Raw genomic sequence first — 26758 nt, forward strand, 5'->3', positions numbered from 1 at the left:
ATTCTTTCTTTTCATCCAATAGCTGAGGGCCATAAATGTTAACTATGAACTCTTCTCCACCAGCTATGCATTTAAATTTACTGTAGATGCCCATTCTCTAACTGGCATACTCTGTGCATGTAATCTCCTCTCTATTCCACATGGAGATAATTCCTCCTGACAATCCCACAGCTTCTTGACAAATAGCATCTATCTAACAGTTGTCCCAGCACTTCTGAAGCTCTGCTATGCTAAAGTTATCTACCTTTGTTTCCTGGAGGCAGACTATGGTAGGTTTAAGGGCTAAGATTTGATCCCCTAGATTACTCTTGTTTTTCTGACTACTGATACCCCTTATGTTCCAACTGAATATCCTAATTTGATTCATTAAAAAACTACTTTTTCTGCTGGTATATTCCAACTTAGATTTGAGCCTTTCTTAGTTGCTCCTTGATCTCTTTGACCACCTCCTCTTTAGGCTTTTTCAACTGTAAGCCCATATCTTCAGCCATTTGTAATATTTCATCTGCTTCCATGTCCACATCCTTATTTGGACAAATGATTCTTTGAGATCCCCTATTGGATTTATGGTTGCTCTTTCTATTGATTCTGCTGAGCTTGCACCTGCCAATATCAAAAGGGTTATTTCTAGAGCCTTGGTGCTTCTTCTTCCTATTCCTGCAGATTTTTTTTCTTCAGAATGTTGCATTTGGAACTATGAGATTCAACCACCAGTCAGTAGATATCTCCAGAGTTTATACTTGGTTCGAATTCTGACTGAAAGTTAGCTTTACTATATGAATTAGGAGAGTTTTTGCTGTCTTGGCTTTGTACTTCAGCCACTCTTGTTGACTCAACTAATATAGGAACTTTTACAGTATCCCGAGCTCGGATTTTGAGACTCTTGCTGCTATATTAGGAGACTCAGGTACTTCTTTTATCTTTTGATCTTTGTATCCTACTATGGGAATTAAACATTCTCCTACATGACCCTTTTTCCTCATGTTAGTCTTTAAGTTGCAATCTCCCTGTATTGTGCACCCCTCTCCTTCAATTTCATACACCATAATTTGCCTGTTTACTCCTTCTATCTGTACCTTAACTGAGGTCTGGTAACTATCCAACTTTTCAGATTAAATAAGCACTCTAGGAGTTTCTAAGCCGGAGTGATACATTGGGTTATTTACCCACCAACCCCATGTTCAAATCTCTTTTGTAATCTTCTGCAGATTTTCCTCCTTCCAAGTGTTACAAGGAAGACCTCTGATTTCAACCATTGCTTTTCTGGCTACCCTGAAGTCTTCATGCTCCATCGGCCTGGGATGTGACACCCGGTCCACAAGATCTGAAAATTTAAAGGAGTCCCTCATCTTCTTTGATTTAAAAGAGAAAATGAACTTGTTGCAGCTGATTTCCTTTACTATTATATCTTTATATACAAGTTCCCCTAAAACTTCTTGTAGGATATCTCCATTTAGTGGAAAATCAGAGAAACAAATTATGCTCTTTTCTGCTATGGATTCGATATCCTCACAAGTCTTCAATGAGATCACTTCTTCTTCCAGGATCTCAATTGTTGGACTAGGTCCATCATTAGTATCTTTGCTCTTCTTACTACCCTGAGCAGTCTCTACTCAGCCTTCAACCAATTTTTTTATCATCCTCCTTTGTCTGTTACTTTCATCCTTCTTTCTTTCAGGAGTCTGCTGTTGATTTCTCATCTTTCTTGAAATCTGATCCTTATTTTTTGCTATTGTCGGCTTCATAACCAGAGGTTTAGAATAGAAAACTTTAAATTGCAGATCCTCCATCATATCTTGCATATCCTTAGCACTCTTGGTTTTGACAAATCCATATCTTTTGTTGTTCTGATCTCTTCTTTTAGGCAATATCAAATCCACAACTCGCCCTTTTTTGTTAAAGAACTGCCATAGTTCCTTTCTCGTTGTGTCTCCTACAAAAATAGTATGTTGTGTCGTCCCCTTCTTCCTAGGTTTTCTGACTACCACTTTCCATTCCCTTCTTCTTCTGCTTCTCTCTCCGTGTTCCGAAGTTTGCTGCCTACTACCACTTCTGCAAAACTTTTACCATACGCCATGTTTCTTAGGCTCTTGTAATGTGTTTGATTTGAAGCCATCCTAAGGCCTTCCGCACATCTTCTCCTGACCATTTCCATAAAATTTTCGTCCACCCATTTCTGACTTTGTAAGATGAACCTTTTATGAATAAATTCACATTCTTCTAGTCTTTTTTGTAAAGATGCGTCTTCGAACTTGACAACAGGTCCTTCCCAGTTACTGATCAATAGCCTCTTAAGAGCTTCTTCCATTGCCTTAGGGTTGCCTTTGGCTACTTCATCAAGTATATTCTTCCCCCCACATCTCTTTATTCTTTCCAGCCTGTTGCAAGCATACCTCATGAGGTTGATGTTGTTCGCGCTGAGGGCCTTCGAGACTTCTTCTTCCATAAGATCTTTGAATTTTCAGTTTCTTCCTTGATCTTCTCAAGCTCCTTGATGCTGGTGTATATGACTTATTTCCCCTTACCATTGTTCTCCTCCTTCTTTGCTATATTCCGGCGGAATCTAGCCGTTTTCGATATTTATTTTGAATTTTTGCCCATCGGACTTCTCTTCTCTCCTCCTTTCTCTCTCCTCTCCATACTTAAGTCTTACTTGCAGTTACTCTTTCACCTAAATAAATTCAAGAAGTCAGTTTCGAGAATGCTTCATACTTTATACTTTCTTCTTTATCCATAAAACTTGTCCATATATTTTCATTCCATTCTCCCCTCTAGTTCATTCCATCCAAGTGAACGCAATCTAAGAATTTTGATCACTTATTTAAAATATTATATATTATATCTTTTTTGTGCGAATAAAAATACGATACGAATATTCCAATTTATCAAAAGAAAATTGTGAAAATATTTCCTCAATGACAAACTACACAGTCTCTTTCAATTTTTTAGAAGCCAAATGTCCAATTTTTGACTAGATATTAAAAAATATTTATTTATTTGTAAAAAATTGAAAGTTACATTTTTTAATAGACTGGATGTACTTTTAAATAAATTTTTCTAATTTTCTTCAATTATATAATACATATAAATCTCAATCAAAATATAGTTAATTTAACTATTTAAAATTTCAAATAACATGAGGTAGTAATATTTATAGATATGTCAAAATTTATAAATAGACGTGAAAAAAGGTTAAAATGCTGACATATCCGACTGGAGTGAGATATAGGTCATGTTTGGGTATTGGCGGTTAGCTATTAGCGGACTGAAACAGATGTTTTGAATTTTGATAGTTGATTAAAGTAGATGTTTTGACTAGCGGATTGAATTACATGTTTCTCGTTGTTTGGTAAATAGTTAATTGATTAGCCTTTTTTGACACAAGCCAAAACCTATAACCCAAAAAACTCCTCAAAGTAGATTTTTCGAAATTAGCGTTTTAGATCCAAACCTCTGTTTCAATTCGCTAACTACCAATCACTAATTTCAACAGATTTTAATGGTCAAAACTCTAAAACACCTCAAACCTCTGATTTTTTTCCCAAACCTCTAATTTCCAAACAGGTTGATGGACTAAGACTCCAAGATGGTTTGTTAAAATTGAGTGACTGAATTGATATAGTAGGTGGTCGGTTAAAATTGAGTATTGAGTGACTGAATTGATATAGTGGGTGGTCGGTTAAAATTGAGTGACTCAGTTGAACCAACAGGATAATGCGTAAAAGTTTGTTGAATATGTAAGAATTTGTGCATATTTGTTATATCGGTTAATAATTTATGTTGATGCAAATTTAATATATATTATTTTAATATTATAATAAATAATGTGAATTATTATTTTAGAATTTTTATACGTTTGTAGATGTTGGTCAAATATAAGCTCTATTTATATAAAAGGGCAACCTCTCGGTCGTCCACTAGGTGAGTGAGAGAGGTCTTATTGGGAGAATATATATTGAGTTGAATTTCTTTTACATCAAATTTTATATTTTATATATATAATATATTTTAATAATTTTTAGTGAGTTGCGTGTGATCAGAGATCCTCAGTTATCCCCACAGCTCCAATGTTGACTAATTATTATCCTAATAGTGTGCTTGTTTGGCGATGCATAAGAAATGCTTTTTTTTCCAAGAAAATGACTCCAGCTTTACCGGTTTGGGTAAAGAAACAAAAGCGCTTTTTAGAAGTTACAAATGCCTCTCATGACTTTTGCTTCTTTCCCAAACACCAGCTAAACGGCCCCAGTATGTTACAGCACACCGTTTCGGCCGTCCTGGTATCTCTTTGGAGTTTCACACAGAAGTATGCGAGGACTTGTAAACTCATCATTCACCAATAAAACGGAGTGCCTCTAACTGTATTTTAATTCAAGTTGTCCTTATTTTATTTATTTATACGATCATATTATAGGAATTATAACAACCGACAGGTTTCATACAAGTCTGATTTTTTGAGCAAGCAGATAAAAAACTTTGACATATACTCCCTCTGTCCCTCCCATTTTTTTACACTTTCCTTTTTGGATGTCCTATCCAATTCTTTACATTTCAAAACTTACCCAAAATAGTCAATGGGTCTCACCACTTCTTCACTTTTATTTCCTTTTCACAGTACTTTTACTCCAATATCTTCTTTTTGTACATTAAAAATCAGTGGGTCCCACCACTTCACCCACTTTTCTTTCTCTTTTCCACTACTTTATATATATTTCTTAACATCTGTGCCAACCCAAACGATAAGAATTGGGAGGGACAGAGAGGGAGCAGTAAGCAGAGTTTGTTTTATCTGAACTGTAATCTATCACCGCTGTGGCCTGCTTTCAGAATAAAGTAAGCAGTCGCTTCTTGTGACAAGTGACAACCATAAATTTGTTTATATATTTTTCATGTCCTGATTTGCACTACAAATCAAATAAGCATTTGATCCGAAACATTATCAGGTAAACAAGAGGAAATGATGGGAGGCACAGAAGGTGGTGAGGTAACTTGTGACATTGTCATAGTTGGTGCTGGAATATGTGGTCTTGCCACGGCTCTTGCCTTGCACAGGTTTTTATGTACTCCCTCCGTCCCGTTTACATAGTCCCTTTTTCTTATCTTCAAGTCCCGAAAAAATGGTTCATATTGAGTTAATATGATAATTTATTATAGAATAAGATGTTAATTCTGATTGGTGGACAAGAAAAACGGGACGAATGGAAAATATGGTTTTGATCAAGTTCTTGAAGTTTTTCGGTTTTGTGTTGAAGTAAAATACTTGGCTGAAATGAGTGTCGGTTTGTTGATATGGTGCAGAAAAGGAATGAAATGCATAGTTTTGGAAAGATCAGAGGTGTTGAGATACGAAGGGGGAGCCATTGGTATTATGACGAATGGATGGCTCGCTTTGGATCAACTTGGTGTTGCCTCCATCCTTAGAGAAGCTGCTTATCCGCTACTAGGGTAAGCATATGTAATTCTGCCCATATCTGAGTATATTATGACTAATTATCTGAGTATATTATGACTAATTAGGGAGCTAGCTTCAGCTTCGGGTTTCTGGTCGTGTTCTTTTGTGTCGTGTCAATTAAAAAGAAAAGCAAATAAGAGCTTAAGTGAATATTTTTATTTTACAAACTTGTCTTTGATCTCGTGCCATTCTTGGATTTGTCATGTTGATAGTTGAGTTAGGCTTCGAGTTGGGTTTGCTCCAGACATTAACATTTAACACCCATCCCCTATCTGAACATGAATGGAAATAAGTTTATTAGATCTGTAAAGAAAGTAATGCTTTCACAGCTGGGCTTCTTCTGTTTTTCGTTGTATTTACTCGTAAATTTAATGCCTCAATTGTGGAATCATATGTAGGAGAAAAATCATATGGCTTGACAGCAATAGGCAGCAAGATACGCCATTCATGTAAGTTCATGTTCATCTGTTCTGCAATTTTCTCAAGTCTAAAATGATGCATATTGTTTAACACATAATTTATTAGCAATATATTAGAATCAACTGATGCATAACTTGACGCTAAAACACATTTTTGAGTTTAAAGCAACTGAAGCTTTTGACTTGCCAATAATGAATAGCAGAAGGGCTTCGATCAAGTCTTCTTGTTGCAATTATATAATAAATCTGTCCACGTGTAATTGAGGTTGGATGGTGGTGAGTAGTGCAAGATGATTTATATTGCCAAACCATTGCTCAAGTAGATTACTACTAGTGTAGGTGCAGTAAGCTCCATACTTGGTTTCATGCCGGTTAATAGGCCAAACCAGAGTAGATCAAACTGGTGCCTTCTAGCTTCACTGGTACCCCTCACTTCATGTTTACCAGTCAGATGAGGCATTTATCGTGCATCAGTTGTGATTACGTCACTTTCTGATCCACTGCAGATCATCAGTTGTGATCTTAGATGCCTGATATGATTGACTAGTAGTAATTCTTTAGTTCTAGGAAACCTATATTGAGCTTTTAGTTTTTTTAAGTAAATTATGAAATTGAAATTTGAATTTTGAAAACAGCATATGATGGTTGACAAAAATATCAGCCAAGAAAATTTAATCATTTCTGTTGACAACTAGGGACAAACCTTGATGCAGTGGAATAACTCCTCAACAGGAACACTTATCAAAGTATTAAGCAACGAAAACACAAAGACAGAAAATTTTGTTGGCCAAGCGGTCACATATGAAAACCTAGCTTATACACTCCAGTTTGCATATGGAAATAAACATGGGCCGAAAACAACTAAGGTCCACGGCTCTATATACGGTTTCAACTAGAACCAAGTAACTTAAGAAATATGAAGATAAATGTTATTTGTCTTTAAATTCAATGTTTGGCATAATACTATTTTTGATGTAGATTTAATGCTTAATCAAGAGTTCTCTTACAAATTTAAGAACTTCTGGAATTGACAGGAATGGTAGTGAAGAAGTTCGTCGCTTGAAGAGGAGTGATCTTATCAACACCCTTTACAATGCTTTACCACCTGATGTAGTAAAGTTTGGACATCAAACTGTCTCAGTGAAACTGGATCCTCAAACTAATTACCCAGTTCTTCAGCTTCAGGATGGAAAATCTATATCAGCCAAGGTATTGACCAGCTATTAGTATCAGTTACTGTAGCAATTGGTACCAGTCCCTTATATTTTCAGCAATGTGTAGTGCTTATTGCAATATCGCCTTATCCTGTCAAGTAATGATTCAGAGCAAAGTGTGCAGAATTAGGACCAACTCCATCTTTAAGTTATACGTTTTGATGTACTAATGATGATGACTTGACAGAATCGAGGGTAATGTTTCAGATTATATCTATTAGGAAATTATAGAGACACTAAAAGTGCCTGGTAAATATTTTTAGATATGTTTTCTTCCTTTTAGGCCTTGTTAAATAACCATGAATAGATGCGACTCCTATAAGATAAAAAATGTGTTATGATTTGTTCCCTTGATAGATTTTGCTTGGGTGTGATGGAGCCAATTCAGTGGTCGCAGATTTCCTTCAGCTCAAGACAACAAAAGTACTTGCGCGTTGTGTGACAAGAGGGTTAACCAACTATCCAAATGGTCATGAACTTACTCCCGAGTTTGTCCTCACAATAAGAAACAACACTTCAGTGGGTCGAATTCCTGTTGATAGTAAGCTCGTTTACTGGTTTGTTTCTCACCCTTGGGTACAAACAGGTAAACTCTTGGTTTTCTCTTTTATGAAATTTAAAGTTTCGTATTCCTTTTTAAATCTGAATATGAGCTCTCTGAAAACAGCTTATAGCTTTTTCCTCAACCTTTCCTGCCTCTTATTGCAGCAGACCTGCCTTATATTTCTTTCCCATGTGTTGATTTTACGCTTTACTTGAACAGATAAAAATGTGTCTCAGGACAATGAACTCATAAGGCAACACACTCTGCAAGTAGTTAGAACTTTCCCAAAAGAAACTCTCAAAATGATAGAGGACTATGACCCCGACTCACTATCTTTGACACGTATGACATATCGCGCACCCTGGGATCTCCTAGTGGAGAATTTCCGCAAAGGAACAGTAACTGTAGCTGGAGATGCAATGCATGTCATGGTTCCATTCCTCGGCCAAGGTGGTTCAGCAGCTTTAGAAGATGCCGTTGTACTTGCTAGAAACTTATCCAAGAAATTTCTGAGCACCGCGACTGATCCAAGAAGCATCGAAGAAGCACTTGATCAATATATTAAGGAACGGAGGATGAGGATATTTGAGTTGTCTGCACAAAGCTACATTACTGGTATGCTGGATATTGAATCCACCCCTCTGCTATTAAGGTTTGTTTTTAATGTCCTCAGGGCTATTCTGTTCCGTGATGCTAAACGTCATAGTAGATATGATTGTGGAACCCTTTGAATCTTTGATCACTTGATGTTAAACTTGAGAGTTGGCATAATTAGCAGTGGTGAGTAAGTGAACTTCATGCTTCATGAGGATGACAGCCGAAATTTGTATAATTGCAAGACTGCAGGAGTTTATATATTTATGTTTTCATTAATTACGTTTATATGTGTTACCGCCAACATCTGTTCAAACAAATTTCGAAGTGAGCGAGAATCCAACTCTCAACGAAGTAAGCAGCACTTGAGTTGTATAGCAATAGCGTTCTATACAGAATCCTAGACTAACCAAACAACTGAAAAAAGGCTTGCACCAAACCCGAATTTTAACAATGGAGGAATGGAGTAAAGCAGGTGAAAATTAAGTAGCATGTGAAAATTAAATACGGTTTTTCTCCGTATTCATGGCACACAATAACCACAAACTTTTATTAGTTTGATGCATTTTTATTAGTCATCTAATCATTAATATCGATGTCTTTGCATCTACACCAATTTCACTGATTAAAATTCATCAAACTCATCAAATTTAGTGTTTATTATATGCCCTTGGGCACAAACTAGAAAGACCCAATGAAATGAATTAGTTTTGTTTGTACTCATGTTTCTGTTGGAAAAATGTGGGTTTAAGCCCCACATTGTTGTGCCGATTTTGAGTCATATTGTTTGAGTGAGTATTGGAATGTGTTCTCCTCCGAGAGATTTTTTCGAGGCACTTTGAATCACTCAAAATGACTAAGAGATGAACGAGATAGAAATATCCAAAGGTTGTTTTTTAGAAGTGGAAAATGGTGCTTCAAACCTTATATCCCACATTGAAAAGAATATGGGCCTTCAATGGGTTTATATAGTAGAACACCCAGATGGTTTTTAACTCGTGTTTAATGTGTTATGCTCCACGCCGCAAAATTTGTGGCTTCGCAAGCCTCGGAATTTTCCGCGTGTGCGACCTGTAGACACGAATGCAGTAAAATCATTTTGCGGCTTCGCAAGCCTCGGACTTTTCCGCGTGTGCGATCTGTAGACACGAATGCAGTAAATCTGGGTCCGAAGAATTACCGGACTAATTTTGCTTTGCTGTGACGTCTTCTGTCGAAGGTACTGCTTTGCTGCATTGCAATCCGTTTTTTCCTAGGAAGCCTTCGTTCCACACATACGATGAGGAGGCGAATACGCTTTAAGGATTATTGTTTATATCCTTCGATCTGTTTGTCTCCTTACGTTTCTTGTTCCGTTGCGCACGCACAAACACATATATTGAATCATTGGTTTTTTGCACATATTGTTCAACAGTTTCTGCTCCAACTACTCCCTCCGTCCTCTTTTACATGTCTAGTTTAACTTTTGACAAGTCAAATTGACTATAATTTAATTGAAATTTACATATATCACATAATTGTAAAAATAATTAAAATTATATCACTAGAAAATATATTTGATCTACTTTAATATACAACTTTCAGATTTTAAAAATAATGAAAAAATAAATTATAATGTTTAGTCAAAATTGATTGATTAATATGGACAAGAAACCTGATTTATTAATTAATTTTGTAATAAATTAATATAGATTAATATAAGGTTCATTAAACATCCACACAAGTTTCATGGACGGTCAGAACTCAACAGTTGGTCATCCATTCCCCCAACCCTGTCAAGGCCCATATGTAGAATCTTAATCCAACTAAGGGACCGTTTGGTTTGATTCAAGGAAACGGAATGGAATTCAGAAAGACCCAACCCTGTCAAGGCCATATGTAGAATCTTAATCCAACTAAGGGACCGTTTGGTTTGATTCAGGGAAACGGAATGGAATTCAGAAAGAGAAATGAAGAGAAAGGAATGATGCTGAATTGTATTACCTGTTTGGTTTTAATTTGGAAACGGAATGAAAAATTATATGATTATCTTTATTTTTGATCTTCAGAGATTAAACAATATCAAAATACTCAAATATATTTATGTTTATAATAATATATATTTTTTATATTTTTTATATTTTTATACAATTTATTATTTAAAAATGTCATTAATGTTTTAAATACCTTGACTTATAAATTATATCATAATTATTTTTAATACATAAAATCTAAATTAAAATTTATTTTTGATTTTCAAAGATATTTTACATGTTATTTTTTATTTTAATGACTTCTGAAATAAATTATAAATAAAAATGAAAAAAAAAATCAAAGGGAAAGAAAATAACTGTAAAAGGTACTAAAAATAACTGTTCAATGGACGTTGACCGTTATCTTTTAACGGCAATCGGATAAGAAGTTGTCCTTTGTTTAAGAATTATAAATCTTGGGTTACAAAGATGAACTTACTTCTTCCATTTATTAATTGCTTATTAATCAAATTTTGTATTTGGACTAATATTTATTCCAATAAATCAAGATTATTGATGCGAATAAAAATGGAAATTATGAGTGATGTTTTTTTTCTAAAAGAGAAAAATATTTACATTAATCTGAACATAATACAGCCAAGACAAACCCCAACTGCTGATACAAGCAGGTTAGAAACATATAATATAAAAGAAAACAATTATCTCATTTGTTTCTTGATCTTTTAACACATAGACTTAAAAATCTTAAAATTAAAAATAAAATCAAAGAGATTCCAAGTGATCCAAATTGTACCAACATCACAATTAACTTTTATTACATAAAATCATTGTTCAGATAATATAAACATTCTAAAAAGAGGCATACGAACACCCAAAAAATGGATTTTATTGAAAGAAAAACAAAAAGACTTTTCACCGGAGATAAATACCGGAAAATTCTCGACTAATTTAGAAAAGAGAAAGACAGGGGATGAAAGACGGTTCCTTTAACCCAAACATTAAATTATGAGTAATTTTAAAATGTCTCAATAAAAACGACTTATATTATAGATGAAGAGAATATATCATATTAATAATTAACATCAACATGTTACAAATTCAAGGGCAACTAAATAAAATAAAATTTAATTGACAGCCTATGATATATTTTCATTAATCCGAACAGCCGTATAATATGATGTGCTTTTCCTCTCCGGTGATCCAAGAAACAACTAGCTATTCGTGCACTGCTCCGCATAGTTCTTGAATTAAATTAAGTTGAGTTACGCGGTTGCAGTTAAGTACACAACTTTGTTCATAACAAACCTCCGCTAACTATTCTATTAATTTAACGACCTATACGCTTAACTCTCCCCCTTTTTTCTTATAGAATTAAAACTATACGCTTTACTTTCCTCCTAAGATCATCACCTTTTATGTGATCTTCACTCGTTTAATTTTCGTAATCGGGCCAACATGAGAAAAGAAATGCAGAAACAATATAACGCGTTGTACAGGCATTGGACAAGAAAATGCACATGTGATAGAATATCACGTGAGCGCTTCCATGTACCATTCTGACAGCTCGATGTCCACAACGATTCCTTATCTCTAGCTTTATTCAACACTCACTAATCAATAAACGCATAATATGGATGCGGTAACATTTAAATTGATTTAGATGTTATGTAATTATGTTAAATAAGATTTATAATATATTTATCTATTTTTTATTAAAAATAAGAGATTGATAATCAATAGTAGTTGACATTACAAAAATAAAAAATATAGCCAGCCTCTTGAAAAAATCGCACTCCAACCATATTCATTTGTTGTTTACAATTTTAGCCAATGTTCTATAGATGATAACTATATTTGTCCAATCTCTATAGTCCTGTAAAAATATCTGTAGGAAAATTACACATCATTTATTACCATATTACACTGATATATCCTATTTTAACGATCTAAAATATTAATAAAATAATATTTTTAAATTATATTCAACCAATATAGTCATAGCTATTGAAGCACAATGTCTTACGGATTAAACAAATTTTATATAATATCTAACAAGTCCGGTTTAACCAACAATTATAACCAATCCAACGGAGATGCTCTTAGAAGTTTTAAGTGCCTAGGTTTACCTAATTATCCTGCTTGTTCTAACAATTTATATTAATAACTAATATAATTATTTTAATGATTTCTTTTACAATTATTCTAATATAAATAATTAATATATATGTGTAATTAAGCATATATTTAGAATTGTATTATGAAAGAATCGGGTCGAGTAGAATTTTGTTAAGAGTTTGGCTTTTTATTTATGGGATTGTATTTTATTATTTAATTTATTAATATATTATATTGTTTTAATTCGAGTTCCGAACACAAGGCGAAACGAGTTAAAATTGTTTGCATATAGTGGCCGTTTGGGTGAGTTTAAAATAAGTGATTCTTGCTTAAAATAAATAAGTGGAGTAGAAGTTAGAAGCAAGATAAGACTTATAAGTGATTAAAGTGTTTGAGAAATAAGTAGAAGTCTTCAAATAAAAGCTAGCATTTCTAACTTTTTATAAATGATTCTTGATTTATTACACAAACGGTACGAATAAATGCTCCAAATTTATAATCCAGAAGCTGGGTTTATAAATTCTAACCAAACACCCACATAATTTAATTTTCCTTCTTATTTTCGTACTAAATTTTAAAATGAGTTGAGTTTGAGTTACAAAGATATTATGAAATAAAATATCACTGGTAAAAACAGTAATAAAACTTCCTACCGTCTATGGCGATAATCCTTCAAATTCGCGTACCGAGATCTTGTCTTGATTTTAGATTGCTCGAATGTACTTCTTATTATATAAAAAAGATTTATGGATATATTAGTAAATTCAAACATGAAACAAGGCCATTTCCATATGTCCGTCCCGTTTATAAACAAGTCAGGTTCGCCTTTATCAAGCCAACAAAACAAACAAACTGCACAAGCACAACACACCACATTTCTTCTCCTCTGAACCCCCTCTCTCGATCTCTCTCTGGAGAGAGAAATCAGCACAATGGGCGGAAAGAGATTTGGTGTTCTCTTATGTGCAGATGACTCAGATTACGTGAAAAAGAAGTACGGAGGGTATTTCGGAGTTTTTGTGGAAATGCTGGCGGAGGAAGGGGAAACCTGGGATGTTTTCAGAGTCGCAGCTGGTGAGTTACCCTCCGACGATCTTATCGGACTCTACGATGGCTTTGTTATTACCGGGAGCTGTAGTGATGCTTATGGTAATGATATTTGGATCTGCAAGCTCTTGAATCTGCTACATAAGTTGGTTTCTAGCAAGAAACAAATTCTTGGTATTTGCTTCGGTCACCAGGTAAATTATTTTAAATCTCAACTTTTTTTTTTCAACTTTTTTTTTGTATTCGTAGTGTCGTGTTCAGTGAAGATCCGTAGTGATTTTAGAAACATGTTAGAAAAAATAAATTATGCATGTTTTTTGTGATGAAACAAAATTTTAAGAATCGGTTAGCTCGTTGGTTAGCCTCTTGATTCCGACCGCAGCGAGTACTTGTCGCATAAGACGCTTTGAGTGATTGTGAAAATTGTGTTTATTAATGGATTTATAATTATGTGCCAGTTGTCGTATTTAAGTTTTTTAACGAGTAAGTGTCGGCTATGTTCATATTCGTTGCTATATTAAAAGATGTCCTTTGATGTTATTTAAGTGATAGCTTATAATACATGCTTATCGTTGATGGTGATTATCTTTTTAAATGCCCTTTTGATTATAGATTTTGTTTGAAATCTCTCTCTTTGTTACCTTGATACTAACAATGGTAGACTGGTAGTAAGTTTGTGAGTTTTGTAAATTAGAATATACTCTAATACTGGTTTAGTTATATGATCTGTTGAATTTCTCATATCCATTTTCAAAATCGTTTTTTTTTTTGTATTTTAAAATTTTTAATTTAATAATTAAAATTATTAGTTTTAAAATTTAATATTTATATATTTGTTTTTTCTGTTCAAAAATATATATATATATATATATATATATATTTATATATATTTGTTTAAAAAAGAAATATTAAATTAAGTTACAACCCCTGCTCGTGAATATGCACAGAAAAAATGAAAATGAGTTGTAAAATAGAGTTGAGGAATATTAATTTACCGAAATGGGAAGTTAAAAGATGCATAGCATTGCAGGACTATTGAAAATAAATAGAAGAGAGGGCAAGGAAACAGAAAGTGAGCATAGGGACATTAGAGTATGGACAAACGCAAAAGCCATCTATCTTTCGTCCAAAACACCTTCAATTTGTTAATGAGCTGCCACCAATTTTTTTTTTATTTTTTTTGCCAAGACCTTTTTTAGTTTTTATTTATTATTATTTGGTTTTGCTAGATAAGCTGCCTCCTTTAGTTACACCTGATCAAAATCATTCTGCGTAAGAAGTTAGGTATGAGAGTGATTTCGAAACTTCGTTGTGAACAAAAAACATTTTGATACAATTTTTTATTTTATATAAATCAAGTTTATTTTCGATTTCTTACTCCAAAAAATTGACTAGTTATCTATCAACTCACCGTATATTGAACCAATTTTTTAAAAATATTTGATATGATTTCATGAAAATCACTTATTTTAAAGGTGGTGTTTGGCAACAGATTATAAGCACATCTTCTGGTTTATAAGTTAGAAACACTTATTCGTATTGTTTGTGTAAAAAGGTTAAAAAGTAACTAAAAGAAGTGAACTTTTATTTCACTTTTCTAAATTAAAAATATTTTAAACTCAGTCAAACGACCCCAAAATATTGATCAAAATATCGGTCTCTGCGTAAAGAAAATGGATAGCAATAAATATGGACGGTTGGAAAGTAGGTAAAAGAGAGGAGTCAAGTCAGTGTAATGGCAGAGAGTAGATACGGTGAGGATGGTCCATATAGCCCACCTAGGCCGTACAATCTTGGAGCTATTAGGCATGTGAATTTATGTATCCAACTCAGGTTTAACCAAATTTAGCTCTGCCCATAAATTTCTTTGGGCCCACAAGTTTGCAGCCCAAATTTGTTTTGTGCGTTCCGGTCCATATTTGCAGGTCCGCTTACACGGTTCCTGTCACGAACCCAATCCATCCTATTTTACATCTTCTTTCTGGAATATACTTCGTATCAAAATAATTTCTCTCACTTTTTAAAAATAATTGTTAGAATATATTTGAAATATAATTTTTATATTTTCTTGTATAAATTTTCAAAAAAGGACATATTTTGGGACATAAATTTTTATATTTTCAAACAGATGCAATCAGCATACAAATGTGTATTTAAACTTTGTTCCTCAATTCATTTATTTTTTGATCAGATATTGGGACGTGCACTGGGTGGAAAGATCGGTAGAGCAACCACAGGATGGGACATTGGTGTTACTAAAGTTCAGCTCTCATCATCATCTAAGTTGTTCTCATCTTTGAAGATGCCTGCTTCCTTGTCAGTGATCGAATGCCATCGCGATGAGGTACATTTTCATTACACTAATTTCAGCTCTCTTCGACGAATACTCCTCTTCAACTAATGTCATAGCTAAATAACAAACAATGCACCGCAATAATCTGTTGACGCGTTGTGTACTAGGTGTGGGAGCTTCCTCCTCAGGTCGAGGTCGTGGCATGGTCCGAGAAGACAGGGGTGGAGATGTTCAGGTATGGTGATCATATTATGGGCATCCAGGGTCACCCTGAGTACACAAAGGATATACTACTCCATCTGATTGATCGTCTCCTCCAACGCAATTTTATTCTGGTAAATTCAACTTTTAACTTGAAGCCGTAAGCCTAAAACCCCTTGCCTTGCAATCATCAACGCGGAGGGTAATAATGTTATGTTTGCAAATTTGCAGGAGTCTTATGCTGACAACGTGAAGTCGAAAGTGGATACAGGTGAACCGGATAGAGAAGCGTGGAAGAAGTTGTGTACCAGTTTCCTCAAGAAAAAGCTGTGAACGAAAGCTGGAGTGGAATGTACATACGAATTGCTCGAGTAACCTCCTGACATCCCTTCTGTCATATTATTAGCGAAAAATGCACTTTGTCCTTGTCAGAACTTTTATCCACCAGAACTCGAATGAGACAATTCTATCTTCATTTCATTTCATTCCATTTTTCTTCTATTCTTTACAACAATTTGAAAAAATGAATGACAACAGAATGCAAAATCGCATATTAAACCAATTACAGCATCAAGGAAGTACCTGGGGATTACTTAACTCTCTGCGGGAGGAAATGAGGAACTGCCAATCGAAAACAATAAACACAAATTTGAGATAAATTACTTTAGATACTCAACTACCTGGAACGAAAACATACCTTCGTGAATGCATCGATGTGCATTACATAAACGTCTTTGGAAAATCTCCCAACCGTGTAGTTTGTAGATAATTTTTAAACAAATTGTACTTAATATATTTAATCCTGCAACATGCCAGACATTATTACCGCTAAACACAGTTAGACGTAAATCAAAGATGATAACAAGTATCCTAAGAGACACAGATTCTTTGTAACCCATTAAAGTCGTGACAAATTTTAAATGGATGACATTCTGAGTTCTTCATGTTCTCTTTGTTGGAAATATGGGTGAAGTCCCCCATTATAAGTTTTGACCTTTAAATTAAGTGAGTCTCTTCATAACAAGTTATGCTTAAATTGAGTTCTCCGTTGTGTGAAATTTCAAACGTATGTTTAATCACTCAAAATGACTATGAGATAAATGAGATACGATGATCCAAGATGCAACCTTTAGTGGAAATTTTGAACTGAAATATCAAGTCCCAAGTTGGTTACATAAAGAGCCTTTAAAGGCTCATCTAGTAGAACACTTGTGTAGTGCTTAAACACTTGTGTAGTGCTTAGATGTGTTCCCAGTGTATTGTTTCATCATCTACGTGTGCGTAGAGGTACAAATCGTGAGAGTTCGAGGTAAATTTATGACTTTGCATTTTGCAAGTCTCGGATTTTCCCCGACTTGAGAACTCGAATGCAGTAAAAATTTGGGTCAAATAAAACAGGACTAGTTTTGCAAAAATGTATTGACTTAAACTAATTCGAAGTTATTATTGAATTATTAGATTCGATTTTGCACTGTGACTCGGCTTTGTTCATATTTTCATTATCCGTCTCCTGTGATTTTATTGGCTATTACATACACACACCAACACGATTATTATTTATTTGCTTGTTTGCTACAGATAGGTTAACATTTAGGGATGTAAATGAGTTGATACGCTCGATAACTGCTCGGTGTTCGGTTCGAAAAAAACTCGGTTCGATTCATAAACGAGTCGATATTGAGCACAATTTTAAAGTTCGTTTTATAAACGAGCTGAACTTGAGCACAGTAGAGTTCGACTGGATAGTTCGCGAACAAGTTCGAATTATGAGTTCGTGAACATGGTTCGTGAACTGGGCTCGTGAGCATAGCTCGTGAATATGGTTCGTGAATTTGGTCTGTGAACTTGGCTCGTGACCATGACTCGTGGATGTGGGAGTTTTATTAATGGATGATTTATTACGAATTTATAATTCCTTAAAGTATAAATTAAAATATTGTTAGAATTTTAATTTATTTTCTTTAATTAAATTAAATAACAAACAAGCTCGTAAATAAATTTATAAGCATAAGTTAGCTCGTTAGCAAAGTTTATTAAACGAACAAAATTAATGGGTGGTTGCTGAGCAACAATTCGTGAGACATGTTCGTGAGCGTAAGTTAATGAGCAGTTCGTGAGCAAAAGCTCGTAAGACATGTTCGTGAGCGGTTCGTGAGCCGTTCGTGAACAGAATTATTCCTCAATGAGTTGATCCTCAAACAATATTTTTGGCTCAATCCAAACTCGAGTTTGAGTTCGCTAATTTTTCAACAAACAATACACGAGCACTCTAGAGTTCGGCTCGGCTCGACTCATTTACGCCCCAATAATAACACTCTTGCCATAGAAAACTCCTTCCAAAGGCTTTAATCTCAGCTTCATCAGCTGAAAATATTATGTTATTATGCCATTAGATTTTCGCATCAGTTTCTCCCATTATCTTTATGCTGATATCAGTACATCAATTCTTTCAGTTGTCTCCCCATGTGCTTTTTTATGTTATTATGCCATTAGATCGTTTTAGCGAAAGGATCCTGTCCTGAATAACATTGAATCATCAGAAGCTTTCTATTAGCCTACTGCCGACTTCATTGTATTTTAAACTTGCACCAGCACCACTAGTTTTCTACAAAGAAAAACACGCTGACAGTACCTCAAGTCCGGGACGATTTTATGGTTAAAGTATTTGATACTGTATAACATGGTCTCATCACAGAGTACCCAGTATAAGACAGATTATGTATAATTTGTATACATTTTTTAATAGTCTTTTGTTATTTTAACATTATATATCTTTTGTTATTTTAACGATTATATTATACATATGATTTGGTAAAAAATTAGAAGTTTTCTGAATTATTCTCTGACATATCACACGTAAAAAGAGACTATAAATATATATTTTTTAATAATTTTAAAGTTTCTGAAACGTTGAGGTCTCAAGTCATTGGCTAATTGACTTGATAGTGGGATCGAAGCTAGTGGTTTTCTATTACAATGGACCTGTGTTTTATCCGTGCCGGGATTAAAAATGATCAGACACACGGTAAAACTTCAATGAGAAGTGGAGACACACGGTAAAACTTCAATAACACTATCATTATAAATAATAAAATATTATAAATTTACTTTCAAAATGATTTTATGTATTTTTAGTTGCGGTGAATTTCAACTTTGAGGCTTAGAAAGCAGCAATGGAATTTATTTTTTCTTTGGTTGTTTTAAGACTTACAAGTTATAAGCAAGAAAGCAACAGCCGGATTTACTCTTCTTTGCTTGTTTAAATGAACGAAATGAAATCTGTAAAAATTTAAAACCACTAATTTACTATAGAAACATGTTACGCCAAAAGGCACTGTTAAGTGCTACCCTGTAACCTGTATGGTTTTGCTTAAGTTACAGGGCAGTTGAGATGCCAAGTGCCTATATTATTATCTAGTTCAGAAAGCTTCTCTATGGTACCAGAGTGGACTCATTCTATCCTGAAGCACAATGACACTATTCCTTACTTAAAATCTTCATAACAAATTTAAAAATATGAAATGATTAAAAATATGAAATGATAGCAGAACAGTAACCAAATTATAGAATTAAGAAGTACCCAATATATTATCCGCTTCAGCAAAAGATATAATAGGTTCATAGGAATATTATTTCAGACATCACCACTGAAAATCGATAACGTCAATCAATAGGAACCCTACACATTGTTCACCAGTAATTATACCAATTCATATTAAGTACTGTCTTGCTTCCAATGCAAGACATGCCATCTTTAAGCATTTATCATAGAGCCAGAGTTGTTCTTGCACTCATTCAGCATATCCATATAGAACTGGCACTTGCTTATCTCGCTTCCTGAGGAGTTGAGGCACTGCCAAACCACACACAATAAACACAAATTTTAAAAAGATGTCTTTTTACTGGAACCCAGTAGAGATAAATAACTTTGGATACGGATCTACATATAATCAAAACATACCTTAGTGAATGCATCAAGGTGCATTCCACAGGCATCTTTGGAAAGTTCAGGTGCAGCAGAACCAGCAGCAGCTGGTACTGTTTCGTGTTGAATGGTGCGAGGACCCATCACACTGTCGACAGCTCTGTGTGCAACTGCACTTCCAGTGCCAAAAGCCATACCTATGTGACAGAAAGACAAAAACACATAAATACATTACGTGAAAACCTTCTGGTATACAGAGAAAATATAAACTATATAATAAAAACCATTCAGGTCACTAATGGTGTTAATATACCTTGAGCAATAGTTGCACCAAGGCCTCCAAGCATAGATCCACCACCACCACCACTTGAAGCAGGAGCAGGGGGAGGAGCTTGGCGAACTGCAACAAGAACAGTAAAACCGTTAACAATGAGCAAACACGTCAAAGCAGCAAATATAACAAAATGATTAGACTTGGAGAACAGTACCAGGTGCTGGGGGAGGTGCCCGACGAGCAGCTGGGCGAGGGGCTGATCTTCCTGGAATGATTTATAAAAAATTAAAAACTCAAATGCCAAGTAATCAAAGCATCATTATGCAAATTGAAAAAACACCAAGCTTACAATCGTCTTAAAGGACACAGTAAAACACAACTCACAAATAACACAGAAAAGAACACATTTTTTTGATACCCACCAATAAAAGTATGCACATTACAAACACCTATTATAATAAATTTAAATCTTTCAGTCTCAAAAACGCCACAGTCCCCATTCACAGTAAAACACAACTCACAAATAACACAGAAAAGAAAACCTTTTGATACCCACCAATAAAAGTATGTACATTACAAACACCTATTACAATAAATTTAAATCTTTCGGTCTTCTTCCAATATACATACACATATATCACCCTTCATGCAAAGGCATGATGCTAACTAAATTAACTTTTATTAAACTCCGAGTCACCATATTCAAAACTTAAAAATGTTAAACACATATCCAATACAACAATACATTGCAATTCCAATACCCCAAACAAATCCACAACCTCGAGTCCTAGCTAACTAACTGCCTAGGTTCCTTTAACTCCTATTTGTGATATTCAAAACCTAAATCTTAAACACATTACACATGGCAATTGCAGTACTCAGAAACAAATTGAGCACAACCTAACCATCCATTTTATGTCCAAACAAGCAATTAATCCCAAAAATCTCTCAAAACATTATAAACAAAGACAAAAATCGAACATTAACATCATATACCCAAATTAAACCAACAAGCATATAAACTCAAAATATAAAACTCTATGACTATCATCCAATCCAATCAACATAACATACACAATAACATCACTAAAATTAACACAATTAAAAAAAATATCATAGCAGGGATTAAATCTCTCAGACAGTTATAACAAATATACATCAACACAACAAAAACAAATCTTCAAAATAATTAAATCAAAAAAATTGAAACCCTAGTTGCAACATGTACACACAAGGGCAGGGCTGTATGTAGAGGTTATAGATCTCACCGGAGCTACGACGAGCCATGGTTCAGAGAGCGGCGGCGATTGATTTGATTTCTAGAGAGAGAAAATAGACGAGGGTTTGGTTTCTAGAGAGAGAAAATTGTTTATAGCTTCACAAATCACAACAAAACGACCTTATATGTATATGTGTATAGAGGGAGGTCACGAGATAGGTCAGCATAACGAGTAGGGTATTACGTGGCAGTATCTTGACCGTAGATGGAGAAAAGGAAGAGTCTAGAGGCGGGTGCATTGTAAGATGGTGTGTGGTAGGGTGTACTGGATTGCGACTTATTAGGAATAGATTGATCTAGAAGAAAAATTGAATATTGTGTTTATACGGTGATACACTGATATGTTGTAACTAGAGAGGAAAACGCGCTCCGCGCGAGTGAGAAAATCATTGAATATAATACATTTTAAGAGACCTATATGATTTACAATTTTTAAGGCTTTTTGTAATTAAAATAAAAAATGTTATTAATTATAAAAATTCTTGTATTTAATCTTTTATTCTAGTAATTGAGCTACATGAAATTCTTCATTTATGTTCTATTTTTCAAATTTAACTCAAATTTGTAATTGTAAGAAATTAGCCATCATCCAGCAAATATTGATATAATTTAGATTTAGGATACTGTGAATATTTATATCATATTTTCCTTTTTGAAAGAAATTCATAAAAAGAAGTTTTATTCCCATTCATTTCTTTCTAGTAAGATCATCCCTGATTTATTTGTTAAATGTACAATAGAACTACAAGCTCATGCGGTGTCACTAAAAAAGGGGCAATGCATCATTTCATTTTCAGGTTGGTAAGATGAGAAATGGCCAGTTCAGCAAACTATTAAGCATACCGGCACTATGAATGGAAAAGAAGAAGAGTAAAAATATTTCAAATAGAGAAGAGATCAATATAATATGAGAATAAAACCTAAGAAAACATTAAACAATACCTATAAATTCGCTATACTATATAGCAAATCACTCGAAATAGATACAATGATGTTCAAGTTAATTTAATTTTAAGCTTGCATATAAGAAAAGATTGAATAATAGTCTAAAAGTGAGAATCACAAGCACTAAGAAGTAGCTTTGGCACTACAAGCATCTTCAGCATCCAGGCCAAGCGAGTATGTATCCACTTCACACCATCCTAAAATATCCTGCTGCCACACAATAAGAACTATAAGTATCATTAGACTAAGGTTCTCATCAAAGAACAACATTTTTCTCCAAGTTCATCAATAGACCCATTCTGAAACATATAATATAAAATAGTCAAATTTCTACCTGAGGTCACAACTTACAATAATATAATAAGTGATTGTGGAATGATGTACATATGTAAAGCTAAACAGAACAAAGTAACAGAGAAAAAATAAGATAAATTGACTTCTACAAGTTGCCAGCTAGAAGTGCTTAAACTGTCTTATTCATGGAAGGCGGAACACAAATGCTTAGTAGAAGGATAACAGATAATCTAAGCAAGCGTCGTGAATGAGAAGCAAGACAAGTGTCAGGATTAGCCAAGTATCTGTAGTACAAAAAGACAACTTTATAACTGCTAAGAAACCGATACCGTTAAGAAGATTTCCCTTTTGACTTTTCAATTTCCATTAGAGCAGCTATCGTGATTTTGTGTTCCTGACAGAACTCTCGCAACTTCCTTTATTCGCAAGTCGGGTTCATCTCCACCTTTGAACATAAACAGATTAGGCAAACAAACATTAACACACCAAAATTTATATACTTACGAGACTTAACTGACTATGACCTGGTTGAGAGCAGGGCCTTTCAAGATCAGGATGAATAGATTTAAATCTCCAGAGCAGTAAATTATGCGCAAAGCAGAACTTGCAAACAAAATCTATAAGGTTCAAGCATATCATTTCTAAGTCAGCCGTTTTAGCTCAAGGCCAAATAATACACAACTGATAAAGAAAGCAACGCAGGACCAAGAAAAGTCTCATTGTGTTGATGTTAATAAAGTGATTTTTTATGTGCTTTATCAAATATACTTTTATTCATTTGAACTACTTGTTCAAGGGCTTTGAATTCATGTGCTTGTAAACTGTAATTACTCTGTCTTGTCCTTGGATCTCCAATGGAGAAACTATGTTCTATGCTGATGAGTCTGGGGTGCATATAAATCAGGTGGAAGTAAAGCATTATAAGTAATGGATTATAATCTAAATCAAGTGTGCATATAGATCTGGGGGAAGTAAAGCACAATAAGTAATGGATTAGAATCTAAATCAAGAATAAGATTGGCCGTACATAGAACCTATTCAGTGGACAAAAAAAAATGTAAGGGTTGCTATAAACCTATTTTCTCCTAGACTTAAATTCCAATTTAGGTTTCTTATATTTTTAATTAGCTGTATCCAAGTAGTTTCAGACAGATTGAATTATAATATCATGTATCTATAAAGCTTCTGCTCAATTCATGGCGAGATCTTTAGAGTTTTGTCTTGTTCTTCCATTCTACACCGACTGCTTAATTAATTTGCTACTGGATTTAACTGAAATGTCTATCAATTGGATACCAAGCACGACCTTTACATCTACAAAGAGATATGGCCACAGCCTACAGACTGCAAACCTGTGAGCCTGAGTGAAAAAATCTGGTGCACCTATCATGACGACCTCCTCCAGATGCAAGCAGATTTGCCTGAAACGGAGACCAAGCTAGAGCTTTCACAACAGCTATATAATCTTCGAGTCAGAAAAGCCAATGTGTTGGAGAATTTGAAGAAGTGGTGGATCTATCCTATATGTGAAGGAGATTATCATTTCCTCCACTGGCTATCTGCTTGCTACTGCCGCGGCCTAATAATTCAAGTAGTAATCATCCAGAAGACCCGGAGCACCTAATGTTTTCTCGGATGTCTGCATTACAGCCTTGGCTTCGGGTAATCTATTAACAGACCACTCCATTCAACTCTGGAAGATAATATAGAATTTCGACCATTTAAACATGCTAGTGTGAGTAGCTACTAACAAAAATCCAGTTTAATAAGTATGTACCATACTGACTATTAACTAAAACTACAATTAAGAAACGTATTACATTAAAAAGCACCAGAGCACTTTGCATTAGCTGAACCTGGAATTTCGTGGCCTCGGAACTTTTACCCAGGCAACAAATATTCTTCAGTGTTTAATAGCTAATACAGTACATATATACCAAGGCTATGTAATAAGAGAGTAAACTTCCACTAAAAGAGAAGAAAAACCACTTCGACTCTTTTTTGTTTTCAGGAGAACTCATGTTACGAGAGCAATATATATTAATTAATAACTCTACGGAGGATGTGTCTTACAACTCAACGAAGGATGGGTTCCAAAGATGAACAAAGCTTCTGCAGGCTATCCACCTTCAAGGTTTCCACAATGACACTGCAAGAATAATGGTGTGAAAACAAAGTCAATATTCCATATACTTTTTTCAAGCCAGAACAGCAAAATTCACATTAACTGAAGACATAAGGCACATACACGAAACATAATATAAAAACAAAATTTCAAGTCAATCTAAATTACCACTTGCGGAATGTAACGACAGCTCTTGGGCTTAGGTTGGTAAACCGCAGTTGAGGAGCAGTTACTTAAAACAGATTCCACCGGCGCTGGAGGGTTCTTTTTATTTAACTCACAGTTGGATCTTCCTTACCTTTCCTTGCGACATTCTACACAAATCTAAGACTTTATTCTGATCATCAACAATAAAAAAAAATCAAAATCCCCGACAAATTGAACATCAAAACCCTAATAAAACACAAACAAAAATTCAAGTACACGGACAGAAAAATTGACAAAGATAAGGAAGTGCACATACATCTTCATGAGGATTTCTCCGTTGAAGAAACTGTTCTTGCACGGCTTCAACTGTTGATCAGTCAAATCCATCTCTTCAGCACAGAGAGGGCAAGTCTTTTCTCCCTCGTCGGTCATGATTGCCTACACATGAAAATCCACAGAGACTCAACACAGTTTCATAATCAGATAGTAAACTGTAGAAACTCTAAAAATGATTAGACAAAAGCAACAAAATCAACAACATCCGAGTAATCACAATTTAATATCTTTCAAAACATACAAATACACTTACAACATTTCTCAACAAAGAAAGATTCAAACAGATCATCCTGTCCTCTAGAAGGCTTAATTACATTTTTAAAAAAACTATTCATCACAAAGCTTTATGGACTGATGGATTGATGATTGGATTTATAAGACGCGATCGATGAAAAAGATAGCGAGGAAGACTTTTGAGAGAGATTGAGCTGAGTTGGGAGAATGGGTTTTTTATGCTGCGGGGTTCTAGGTTCTAAATTCTAAAGGCGTTTGATATACGGGATACTAAAAAGACACCGATCGAGTGACTCTTCATGAGCTAGCTTTTAAAAAAATTATAAAAGAGTAAAAATCCAGAAAATCATAGAATTTGAAAAAAAGGCTGCAGGGGCCTGCCACGTCAGCGTCGCAGGAACCTCCTTTATATAAATATAAAGATAGTATAATACTAAAAATTAATTTTCTATAAAAATATTAGGTGTATCATACATATTCAACGTCAGGTGTGTTTGAGCATATTTTTATAGTTCTCGATGATAAAAATTAAGAATTAGAAAAATAATATACGAAATGATATACATCACTGTTGTATGTCTAATTAAGACATTATTAGAATCCTTAAAATTCATTTTAATTATTAATGATTTTATAATATTACGTGATTAACATAAAAGAATAGATGCACACTCATCCTATAATTCTTTTTTTAACCATTGTAGGAGGCTTTCATTAATTTTTACCGATGAAAAATCATAAATCAGTTATCTTCTTAATTTCATTTTTGTTTTTTAATAATACTTTTTTTCTAGTAAAAAATTCTACATTTCCGGGTTGTATTTGTTTCATAAAATCTTTTCAGATTGAGGGGCCGTGCGCGCGAGTTTAAAATAAATGTTTTTTTGCTTAAAGTAAAGAAGTAAAATAAAAGTTAGAAGCAAGTCTATACTTATAAGTAATGAAAGTGTTTGAGAAATAAGTAGAAGTCAAGAAACAAAAGTTAGGATTCTCAGTTTTTTATAAGTATTTCTTGACTTTTTACACCAGAAGTACGAATCCAGAAGTCGGGCTTAAAAGCCGCGGCAAAACACCAACCGAGTTTATTCCCAATTTATTTGACTTTATTTATTTTTCCTTGTTGAGATCGTGTGCTTTTTGTATGATTGGGTGTAATTTAATGTTATTAGATCCGCTCAAATTTCGAGGATCTGATTCAATGATGAAAATCTTTATGGGTTGAGGATCTGATTCAATGATGAAAATTTGAATGGGATTCAAATATAGGTCAATATCTCAAAATGGTTGTGATGAAATCGATATATGTTGTGATGAAATCGATACACATACATATATCTACATCGCTTG

General features: G+C 34.2%; 3 protein-coding genes across 4 annotated transcripts; 2 read left to right on the forward strand and 1 right to left on the reverse strand.

Moving 5' to 3' along the window:
* The first annotated feature begins 4820 nt into the window (after positions 1 to 4820).
* LOC108205119 (monooxygenase 1) lies at positions 4821 to 8505 on the forward strand. 2 transcript variants are annotated; one of them, XM_017374921.2, is made up of 6 exons: positions 4821 to 5052; positions 5299 to 5445; positions 5851 to 5901; positions 6906 to 7080; positions 7443 to 7671; positions 7849 to 8505. In XM_017374921.2, the coding sequence occupies exons 1-6, from the start codon at positions 4958 to 4960 to the stop codon at positions 8358 to 8360; spliced, it is 1209 nt and encodes a 402-aa protein (XP_017230410.1). In that variant the 5' UTR covers positions 4821 to 4957; the 3' UTR covers positions 8361 to 8505. The 2 variants fall into 2 exon arrangements, with proteins under 2 accessions (XP_017230410.1, XP_063950683.1); XM_064094613.1 differs by having other exon boundaries at positions 4888 to 5060.
* Positions 8506 to 13134: 4629 nt separating this feature from the next.
* LOC108211617 (gamma-glutamyl peptidase 5) lies at positions 13135 to 16337 on the forward strand. Its single transcript, XM_017383264.2, has 4 exons — positions 13135 to 13552; positions 15550 to 15702; positions 15819 to 15986; positions 16084 to 16337. Exons 1-4 carry the CDS (start codon positions 13244 to 13246, stop codon positions 16183 to 16185), a joined length of 732 nt encoding a protein of 243 aa, XP_017238753.1. The 5' UTR covers positions 13135 to 13243; the 3' UTR covers positions 16186 to 16337.
* A 3076-nt stretch (positions 16338 to 19413) lies between these two features.
* Positions 19414 to 21461, reverse strand: LOC108206886 (uncharacterized). Its single transcript, XM_017377318.2, has 5 exons — positions 21320 to 21461; positions 20266 to 20316; positions 20091 to 20177; positions 19814 to 19974; positions 19414 to 19705 (listed from the first exon to the last, which is right to left on the reverse strand). Exons 1-5 carry the CDS (start codon positions 21336 to 21338, stop codon positions 19607 to 19609), a joined length of 417 nt encoding a protein of 138 aa, XP_017232807.1. The 5' UTR covers positions 21339 to 21461; the 3' UTR covers positions 19414 to 19606.
* Between the last annotated feature and the right edge of the window lie 5297 nt (positions 21462 to 26758).

Source organism: Daucus carota, chromosome 1, assembly GCF_001625215.2.
Source record: "Daucus carota subsp. sativus chromosome 1, DH1 v3.0, whole genome shotgun sequence".
NCBI lineage: Eukaryota > Viridiplantae > Streptophyta > Magnoliopsida > Apiales > Apiaceae > Daucus > Daucus carota.